The 11,483-nt window shown below is 36.6% G+C and overlaps 1 protein-coding gene across 4 annotated transcripts in view; it reads left to right on the forward strand.

The window, feature by feature from the left end:
* tmem266 (transmembrane protein 266) overlaps positions 1-11,483 on the forward strand; it is a 50,071-nt gene that overhangs the window by 18,985 nt on the left and 19,603 nt on the right. For 3 of the 4 annotated variants that reach the window (XM_083545886.1, XM_083545884.1, XM_083545885.1), the window contains exon 3: positions 26-214. The exons of the other annotated variant lie outside the window; for it this stretch is intronic. In XM_083545886.1, the coding sequence (XP_083402012.1) occupies positions 26-214 (189 nt within the window). The remainder of the gene's footprint in view (positions 1-25; positions 215-11,483) is intronic. 4 annotated transcript variants of the gene reach the window in all.

Genomic DNA, 11,483 nt, shown 5'->3' on the forward strand with positions numbered 1-11,483 from the left:
GTGACTGAGCCCCATGTGTGTGCAGGCCATCTCAGCCGACTGCAGCACCCGACCTGGAAGTGATCTCCCAGCAGGTGGACGATGAAGGCCAGTGCATGGCTCCAGTGCAGTTGGTCAGCTTTGCTTACAGAGATCTCCCTCTGGCTGCACTTGACATCTCCCTGGCTGGCTCTCAGCTCATCTCCAACCTTGATGAAGAGGAAAATAGAGAAGGGTAGGAGAATATCCCATCACCATTTACCTTACATCACACACACACATATGCATGAATTGTATAGTAATCAATTCACAAAAGCTGACACAGACAATGTGTGTTCATTATGCGAACCCACTATAACCCACTGTGGCTCACAAGATTCATGTTGAACATCAGAGTCAGAACATATATGAAAAATATTTCAAAAGTATTTATCATAATTTTAGGTCAGTTAGGCCTATTCAGAACCTAATAAAGAAAAACCATCGAAAAAAAACAGGAGTAACAACATACTACACAATTCATACCCAGATCATCGATACTGACTTTTACATGGTATTCCTGGAATTTATTGACTGTTTGGCTTGATAAAAGACAAAAGAGTGCTGTGTAAACTGCATTTCACTATCACTGCATAGTAATGGACTGAGTACAATCTTAGTTTCACTGAACCCCAAATAGAAACTCTAGCAGGATGTTTGCTATAATGTTTCAGAACAAGATTGCACTAATATTGAGTTGAGAAACAATGTCATTCGTTGTTTCCTTAGCCAACGTGATGCCTGAATTTGGACAATCAAATGTATTGTGATACCACCCATTGTATATTTTGAATATAGATTACAGTAAATATTTCATCAACTAAATATTAATATATTAACTGAAAAGTCTTGAAAGTGTGTAGCATTTAAGAATTATAGCTCAGGGCAGAAAATCTCCCAGTCATCTTATTTGACACAATTACACTGTATAACAAAAATATCGCAGGGTTAATTCGCAGATATATTGCAAATGATTGATTCTGTGGGTCCCTACTCAGCAAATCAATCTGAAGTATTATACAGCTGCCATCAATTTAAATAAGAACACCTGTACACCTGCTCATTTATGCAGTTATCCATTCAGCTTATCATGTGGCACAGAATCACCCAAAATGGAAGATAATAAAAGTCTTTCACTGTTCTGTTTGTATGAGTCTGTACCCATGATTCTTCTTTATGGTTGACAGGAGTGAAACCTAGTATGGTCTTCTGCTGCTGCTCATATCTTCCACAAAAAGATTTTGATGTTTTGAGCATGTTTTCAGATGCTTTTCTTTCCCACCAAAGTTGTAAATAGTAATTATTTAAGTTACTATATCTTTCCTGGCAGCTTCAACAAATTCAGCCATTTTCCTCTGACCTTTCTTATCAATGTGTTTCTACTCATAAAACTGTCACACTCACTGTTTTTTTTTGTTTTTCACACAATCCTGTGTAAACCCAAGACTGATGAGTGTGAAACATCCCGGGAGATCAGCAGTTTCTAAAACGCACAAACCGGTCTGGCACCAAAGTCACAAATGTTTTATTTTATTTATTTTTTATGGGAACTACAACTGAAGCTTTTATCCTGTATCTGCCTGACTTATATGCATCATCCTGCTGCCAAACGATTGGCTGACTGCATAACTGCATAAATGATCAGTTGTAGAGGTGTTTCTTTTAAAGTGGACGCAATTGTAAATAAATGCATTTTATGCATGTATTTAAATAACAGGAACATGTCATGCTTTATTAATTACGTAGCATAACATTAACGGTAATCTATTTCAGATTTTATTTTTAAAGTACATCAGAATATAAACAGACAGTCCTTATTTATCATTTATAACTCAATGCAACTCTTGACATCTTAGAGAATTCCTTATTTGTATGCTCAAGTATTGTTCTAATTGACTCAAGGTGCATGGTGTTCTGGAGAATTAAACATATCCACCTCTTATGTCTTAACAGCAATGTGAGATTTTCTCATAATAATTAACTGTTAGCAGGAGGGCTCTGCCATTTCACATCATTGTTTGACATACTCTAATGCTTCTATAATATTTTGCTGTGAGTATATTATATTGTTTGACACTGAAATAATGATGAAGCTTGGCAGCTCTGTCCTATTAAATCTCTGCAGGAAAACACTGTATACTGCAAGGAAATCCTTTGATGTAAATCAATATGTGTGTGGCATATATATGTAATATTAAGATTTAAAGAGGGCAGTGGCATTGTTCTTTGATGTCCACAAGATAAATGGATATAGATTAAAAACTCGTGCACCCGAAAACTCATCATCACTAATACAACTTGGCATAAGGTGTTTCAGGCCTTTCACCATCAGACATCCTTATTCAGGCAACCAAGCCATAGTTAATCAAGCCGAAGGTTCACTTCTTTTGATTCATGACCACCTATAGGTAGTTTTAGCTGCATATTGAGTACATGCTAATGACCCTATTGGCTTTAGTGATGCCTCATCATTCTGTAGACCTTGCATGTGGACTTGTAATTTAATAAGCTCACACCTCTCTTGTCACTCATTTCTGCCACACTGATCTATGATGTCAGCATAATTAAACCTCTGCCACTCATAGGTATTCTGCCATCCTATCCTCCAAAGACTGGTAAGTCCAAAAAAAAAGACCTGCATCAACAGACCCGAGAATCAAAATTTGCTTTCCCAAGTCCTGTGTTGCTTTAAAGGCTTTGAAGGTGGTCCTGGAACGGTTTTTATCAGCTTTGACAAAAGTAATAGTATTCTTTACAGGCTTTTAAAGTGGCTAATTCCCTACAAGTGCACTATAACCCTGGTTCTGGAGCCAGGAATCAATCTCTCTCCACCAGAATAGGTCAGATAAAACAACACAGACCCTTAAAAAAAGAATCAGATGTAATGGGTCTCAAGCCTCCAGTTGTCAGATCATGATAACTTCTACACTATTGCTTGCACTTGTCCATGGGTTTTCATCCTATGTATCCTGCAAGTTTTTACCACGTTGACTACCACTTATTCTTTCTCTTGTTCCTCCTCTGGGACTACCTGCTATCAAGGCCCATTTTCCAATGATTACCATTCATACAAGCTGCCTGTGCCTCAACTGAGAGTGCATTCTTCCTATACTCTCCACCTTCTTCCGGTCTTCACCACTATACCAGCATGTACAGAATTTTAATGAATGAGTGCATCTCTCAAAGCAATTCTTTATTTATGTGTAATATTTATTTATTTTCCTAAAGCATGTTAACTAAGATCTACTTAAGCATTTTTAGCCTGTCTTGATTTTTATTATTGTAATGAATCCCAAATTGGCAGACCACAATGTGTGAAAAATAGAGTAGCACACTATCTCCTATGTATGTCTTTATGTAGCATCTAATTTTTCAGACCTGCTGTTCTATCACTAATACAAAAATGACAGAAATATAAAGAGTAGAATGTCATTTTTCCACTCTACCCTGTGAATCTTTCACACCTTTTTTATGCCATGATGTGTTGAGTTTAGTGAGTCTGTGTCACTGTGCAGTGTAAGGGTTATGTACTTAGTTGCTGGCCTTTTGGTCTGTCTGTGCTGTCCGGTCTTGGCAGTGTGAGTCATGCTGGACAGGCACTGCGCAATGCTCTGCTTCATGCTGGGGAAGTAGACAAACACCATAAGCTTAATTACGGCAAGCGTCACAGCATCCACAGGCCGCACCTACCTGTGTGTGTGTGTGTGTGTGTGTGTGTGTGTGTGTGTGTGTGTGTGTGTGTGTGTGTGTGTGTGTGTGTGTGTGTGTGTGTGTGTGTGTGCATACGTGCGTGTGCATGTGCGTGTGCAAGACCAGATGGCCTATGCACGCTCCTAGGAATATTGAAGTGTTTGTGTGTATGGATGTGTGTGTGTGTCTGCTCCCATGTGATGGACTGTTGTCCCATTTAGGGCTGACTTGACTTTTACTTCAAATCAATGTAACAAATTTGTGACACTGGTTATATGATTTGCATAAAAACTGACACTCTTCTGCAATTACCTGCATCTTTTGTTTGCAGACCACCTCGATTTCAGGGTCTGTATTAACTAGCATGTTGTATAATTTATCTCTGTACAAAATTTTTACTGTGTTCAGTTCTTAGGTAAATTTGGCATCAGCAGTGGCACAACATCTTTATTTTAAATCTGTATTTAAACTAACAATCTGCATCAGTCAGATATGTTTTTAGAACTTTTAAACACTAGCAATTTCCACAAAACCTGACTCACACTGCTGCAGCTGTGGCACTGAATTCCTATTTACTAATAGCAGTTTTAATTATAGTGCATAATTGTAAACACATTCTCAATAACACAGTGTAAACTGCTGTACTCATTTATGTTTTCAAGTCTATGTGAACTGAACAATCCTAATGAGCATAAAATTTGCCATATTAAGAAGTTTGTTGATCTGAGACCTATTCTTTACCCTGAACTACCTTTACAAACATTCTGTTGTGGTGCAGAGCTGTGTGTGGCAGAGGTCTGGTGCTAGTTGGTCACAATGGGTGGCTGTGTGGGAAGATGGCTGTTCTATCTAACTTCAGGGGGTGCATCTAGATCTCACAGAACTGAGTGCAAGGATTTAATGCCAATCTTTGGGTTATTCATAGTGTGTTTTGGCAGCAGGGCTTCCTGACCCTAGCATTGTGCAAAGCTTGACATAAGGGGGTGTATATACAGTCCCCACTGAAGGTATTGGAATGGCAAGGCTGATTCTGTTGTTTTTGCTGTACAATGAAGAAACTTTTCGTTTGAACATATCATATCCAAAATGTGATAATAAATTATTGGAAAATGTGACTGATAGTTTTGCCCTGTTAGATTGACTGTTAATAGCTCTAAATGCTTAGCCTGAAGCCCTGAGGCTACAGTTTTGCATTTCAGAACTACATTTGTTGTTAAAAAGAATAAACCCATATGATATGCATAGAAACATACAAAAAGAAAACTGTAGCATTGTAACAACCATACATCATACAGGTCCACCAGGTATCACAAGCCATCATTTAAAGAAAATTAGGATTACTACTACTTTTCTATTTGGACACTAATTAAAAAAATTTCAGCTGTTCTAATTTTTATTAATTTTTTTAAATATAAGATGCAGCTGAATTGGGCACAAGGTAAATCTCTAAATCCCAAAATGCAGGATCCAAATTGGCCACAATCACCATTAACTAAATATTCCGATCACTTTCTTGCTACAAGTAGTAATTTACAATGGTAATAAGTATTTAATTTTGTTATTTACTCTAGCATGAGTAGCTTGTTCATCAAGCATAATAATCAGAATAAATTGCATTTGGTGCTGTTTAGTTTATTGTGTTAAATATTGCAGGCTGCTTTGATTGCATTCAGGCCCAATGCCTCACTTGGCCACTCAATAAAGGTGACATTTTGGTGTAGGTAAGGGTTTGTTATTATTCATGGAGTTTTTCTTGGACTTTTCCTGCTGAAAGGGCGAAATGTCCTGGAAACTTACGCATAATTGAAAACATCTGGTTGACTGCGATGCAGATCTATCTCAATATTCTGTGCACTAAAAGCCAATTTCTCTCAGAAAGAGCAGACCCGAATTCTTAGCACCTTTATTTGGTGCCGCTCTGTGTGGTTCAGTGACTGTAAAGAAGTTTCCGTGATAAAGTAAGTAGAAAAGATTAGTTTATGCAAGCTGTTTGCTTTTAGTGTTTGATCAGTTCCAGTTATGAAGATCAGCATGGTGCAATCTCAATTAGTGCATAAAGACTACTCTTTACCTGTTCACCAGTCTTCTGTCAGGAGTGGTCTTCATTCCACAAACCACTGAGGATTTCACCCCACTGACCCATTATTTACAGTGGTTTAAAGAGTTAATGCATAAATACTTTTTACTGGTTTCAGCTTTCTGTGATGAGTTTGCGAGAGTAATGGTGTTTAGTGGCATGTCTAATAAAGAACCTCTCAAATGTAAAATTGATTAGCTGTTATAGCAGCAGCAGAAGCACATTCAGCACATATATTGCTTAGTCTGTAGTCGCTTTTCTGTATCTTTCTGTACCATGCTTGCTGAACTGTCGAGGTTTGTAAGTGGTTATGACACCAGGATGAACTCCACATTTATCACCATTTCTCTTTCCTTGTCTTGTCACTTTACTCTTAAATCTTAAAACTTAAATCCTATCCAAAAGCAAGCTAGCGGAAATTATCTTTGTTCTTTTCTAAAACCGGAATCAGATTTTGTATTATTTGTATTGGTTGAGTTCAATAAATCTTGCTTTAGATTTTTGACATTCTTATACAACACTCATTGTCCATCATACTTTACTCATTACACCTCTTGGTATTGCATTCAATGTATGTAAAATAATTAATGTTTAAAAATAATCTTTAATTTGTTCAATCTTTTCAATGTACAGTAGTTTCAACTACTAAAACAAGATTCCTATGTGAAAGTGTTTAAATCTATATTATTATCCGCACTAGCTTAAAAATATGTTTATAGCATAAAGTTGCAGGCAGTTTTATAGCACGCTGTGGATCTGGAAAGCATCTGGTGAATGAAAATAAATGTAAATGCATGTTTTCACTTCTGTGGTTATATGCAATGCATAGACCTAAAAAAACATTTAGATTGTTCTTCCAATACATTTCGGAAAAAAAATAAAAATTCGTTTTACTTGGACGCTTATTAGATTTTAATTTACACATATTTTACCTTTAGTTTAAAGCCCCACAAAGAACTTCATTGCTCCCAATGAGATCTAGTTTAAAAATGAAATGTGCACTTGTACAGTTACAGCCCTGGAGGGTTTAAGAAGAACTCGCTATCTTTTAATGACGAAACTTCAGCTTTTCTCCAACTGTTTTCAGTCCCAGTGGTAGGAATATCTTGCTTTTGACATTTTAGTGTTTTCCCTATTCTCTAACATCCCTAAATTAGCTCATAAAGCTCTTGATAATTAGCTGACCAGTCTGTCATAGAGATCCACAGGACTTGACTTGATCAGCCCTACTCTAGTCTTGTCATTTTCTGTCCATTAATCCTGGGGTCAGAGAGACAGTGTGAATTAGTCAGGCTTTTTAATATGTAGAAACTATAAGGCAATGTTATTATCAGCGCATGAAAAAATCATTAGAATTGGATGTATTTAATAAACGATTATTATTCATGCAAATACAGTATTGTGACATGCTTTATATATAAATCATGATTTTAAAGGGGCAGGAATTTTTTTTATTTTTTTTTAATTATCTCTATCGAGCTGTTGGGAGACTTAATAGGTATGCCAGAGCAGTAATCGACTGTGAGCTCCTGCGGTTGATGAAACCTACTGCGGCTTGACCAGGTCCATTTTTCAGACTTCCGGTGAGATTGAATTTTTTTTCCCAGTCAGCAGTAATTCTATTAATGTTTTAGGTCTGGTTACTGATTACTGAAAGCTTAAGGCTGTGTGGGAAATAAGCAAGCAGTTAATTTAGTTAACACCTATAGTTCTTTCTGCTGCTTCCTAAGTGGAGGTCTTGAAGTTTATTAACACTTTACCTTAAACAACACTAAACTAATATTATTTGCATCATGTTAAATGCAAAACAGAGAAGGTTATTAACTGTGTTAGTCCATATTTGTTATACACAAACCTGCATCAGATGATGTTTAGTGCAATCCTGAGCTCAGTGTCATTGCATGGAGATTCTTATATTTTTTCCATGTCCTTGTGGGTTTATACTTGATTCTCCAGTTTCTGCCCAGCTTAGAAAAAAACTGTAATAAATGTCTGTGTGTGCATTGTGTTTGCCATGGACTGCAGTCATTGTTCCAGGATTGATTCCAGATCTGCCATGGCTCCGACCAAGTTAAAATGATTACTGTAGATAAAGTTAACAATTATATAAGTAATATGAATGAATCAAATTACTTAGTAATTAAGTAAATAATAATCATTTACCTTGCTAAGTTTATAAATACACTGTATTGCCGTAAGAAATGTAATCAAATATGTAGACACTTTACAAGATCAATCCTTCTATATTGCTTTTTTGTTTACTAAACTAAAAGCTTGTTTTCTCATCAGGTAAAGGAATGATCAGCCTCAGGCTGTAAAGTTCTGCAAATGGAACCTTGAGGCAGTACTTAAGCTTGTTTTTGATTGTCCCTGATGTTTTATGTCATGTTATCTGCAAATTACTTGTCTACAAATTTGGCCCTGAGATTTCTCATTTATCACTTAGCTAGTGAGACCTTCATATGTCGGCATGACGGCACCAAGCAGATTCACATGCCTTTCCCTACTTCATAGTGGAATTATAACGGATGGTCAGTTCTGGAAGCACATTACATCTGTCTGCTACAGAGCTTCTACTCTCCGCTGATTGCCTCTGATGTGGCAGCCGTTTAATCTCCCTGTAACAAAATCTGTGGATCTGCTGACAATGCTGATCCTCATACACCTGTCCACAGCCCAGTCATTTCCTTCTGTTAGACTTATGTCTATAATAACTGTTAAAAAAACAACAATGTGAAGAAAATGAAAAAAGAGCAAGAAAATTAGAGCAAATGGAGGCTTTGCAACTGAGAGGTTGCTTTGATGATGTGGGAGTTATGTATTTGCACACTATATACGATAAATAAGCTTATTATGGGTTATTATGGTTATTATGGTGTGGAAGCATAGTGGGTGTGCCAGAAGATATGTGACTGGAAAATAATGTGTTTAAATTTTTCTGCACTTATGCAACCTACTGACTAACGCCTTATTGCAATTCACATTGATATTCTGTGTTTTATGCGCTGTCCTTTGATTTGGTTTATAGTGCCACATTATGTGTCTTTTTTTTCACCCCATTTGCTTATACGTCACACAAATTCTGATTCAGGGTCGCCAGCCACATTTAACTTTCCGTGTCCCATTTCTGCAACAAAGTCCACTTGTATCCTCACGTTGCTATAAAACTGTGTCACCCTTCCTCACTTGAGCCATCTGTGATGTCTGAGGCCTGATAACTTCACATGATGTAGACTTTATCCATCAGCTCCTGAAATCAGAGCAGTGATCTAAGTTGCAGAAAAAACCTGCCATTCCCAAATCAGTGTGATCTGCCAAGGCTCCTGCTCTTCATCTTTCTCTTTTTCTCTCTGCCCTAATCAGAGTCTCATCTCTCCATAAATACTGCAGCAGGCCGTTAAGGCCGTTTGTGTGAAATGAAGTTTCTATCTATCCCCAATCCATCACACTCTCCCTTTTTTCAATGGTTTTATTAAATTTTATTTTTTTACTTGTGCTGGAGGGCACTGGTTAAAATGAATTATTAAACCGTATACATTCAGACACTTACTTTAATACTGAATCCTGCATGACCATCTCTCTCTCTCTCTCTCTCTCTCTCTCTCTCTCTCTCTCTCTCTCTCTCTCTCTCTCTCTTCTATCTCTCTCTCTCTCTCTCTCTCTCTCTCTCTCTCTCTCTATCTCTCTCTCTCTTTCTCTCTCTCTCTCACTCCTTTGTTTAATCATTCATTGCTTTTCTTTTTCAGATAAATCCATTTTCACATAAACCCCATTTATAATAAACTAGATTTTTTTTGTCAATAAAGATTTGGTACGATTGTGATAATTTTTTTATTGCCATTATTTTCTCAGGCACCATTCTCAGTTTAGACCATTTGAAATTAAGTAGATTTGTGCAAAAAAGTGTGCACTCGCTTGGTGTCCGTGTATAAAAATGGCGTACATCTATTTTACAGTTTATCAATGACACAATATTTCATGTTCTTTCAACGGTAAGGTCAGCACGTATGCGTATTAGCAAGCTCAAAGGTTTCCCTTCCCATTGAAATGCTTGACATAATTTGTTTGCTCCTCATTATAGAACACTAATGACTTAGCAGTGAACACGTGGAACACGTGGACCATTCAATATAGCTCAAACACATGAGCAGTTTCCTGTGAGTGGTTAAGAATGAACCTGTGAGCTTTTAAGAAACAATACTATACAATAAAAATATTGACCTTTCAGAGAGCTGGAGAAGCGTTTGAAGGCTGTGTACTATATATGGATTAGCATTATCAGCAGCAAAGGTAGAAACACATATAAAGAAAAATCATTGGGGAATAAACTGCAAAACACAAAATTCCCTAACAAAAAGAACACAGATTTATTGCATTTCAAAAATAACATATTGATTGTCTCACTATTCATATCTGTTTGATTTTCTGATCATTGTTGTTGCTTGTGATAGTAAAGGAGCATCTGGTAAAAATAAACTTTGCATATCTTAATGTCAACTTAAAAGCCTGGTATTTTATTACTCTAATAAAATATTCGTAGTCTAAAGCCAATATTATTTGTGGCCATATTTATATTACAGCATTCTACTGGGAATTATTTACGAGCAGTATTTAATGTATGGATAAATAAAACATTACATCTCATTGCTCAATATAGCAGAGACCATGTAGTTTATTAATACAGGATAATACTATAGCTGAAATAAAACTGGCCACTATTTAGTTTCTGACAACCCCTAAAGCTTTTGTGTATCTTAAATATTAAAGTCACTCTCCTGTTGTGTACTGTTATGAATTTCTTGAAGAAGTGTAGCATTCACTGATATGTCATGTGTGCATCTCTCAGAGTAGATATTGAGGGCACAATTCAAAGCTGGACTCGCTTAAGATGAACAAGTGTACAGTAACACCAAACAATGGTCAGACCAGGAGTCAATCTAAAAGGGTTAGAATAAAATCTTTCTGTTTTTGTCAGTCAAAAAAGTCAGAAATTCATATTTCCTAATTATGTAAGGCCGTTGATGGAATGCAGCTGTAAATCCAAGCTTGACTGTATGGTAGTGTCCATTCACTGTCCTAAAGTCTCTCTTAAACCTCCTAATTTATTGTTGAGTTTAATTTACACCAATGCTGTAGGTGACCGAGACAGTGAGCCAAGGTACAGCTCCTGGACTCGTGTTTAAGCTTTGAGGTCACCTTAGACAGTGAAACCAATACCACAGTTCCTGTCAGAATTAGACTCATAATGTGTCCTGTAGCCCATAATGCCTCTCACCTCTGCAGAACCTTGGACAGGCTTTTTATTTTCTGTGATGTTCTAAATGGTGCACATGATTTAGTTTAACATGACAATGGGATGCTAAATAAAGAATAAAAAAAATTGTGCATTGTTTACTTTAGTAGGATTTAAAAAAATTTGTATTTTGAGTTCAGAATGTTTTTGGTTGTGGTGTACAGTCATTTACAACTGTGCAATCTGCCATTCTCTTGCAAATAATTTTAATAAAAATACATTTTGAAATAAGATTGAAGCATAAATAATGTAAATTGTGCACATGTGACCTTAATTGAATTTTGTACATTAAACTAGATTGAGCTCACATTGCGTGCACAAATTAAAGGAAAAGCTTTTCATGGCATCTCTATAGCTCTTTATAGTCCTCCTACCCCTCTCTCTGTGTGTCTCTCACACACACAC

Source organism: Silurus aristotelis (assembly GCF_946808225.1).
Source record: "Silurus aristotelis genome assembly, chromosome: 7".
Taxonomy (NCBI): domain Eukaryota; kingdom Metazoa; phylum Chordata; class Actinopteri; order Siluriformes; family Siluridae; genus Silurus; species Silurus aristotelis.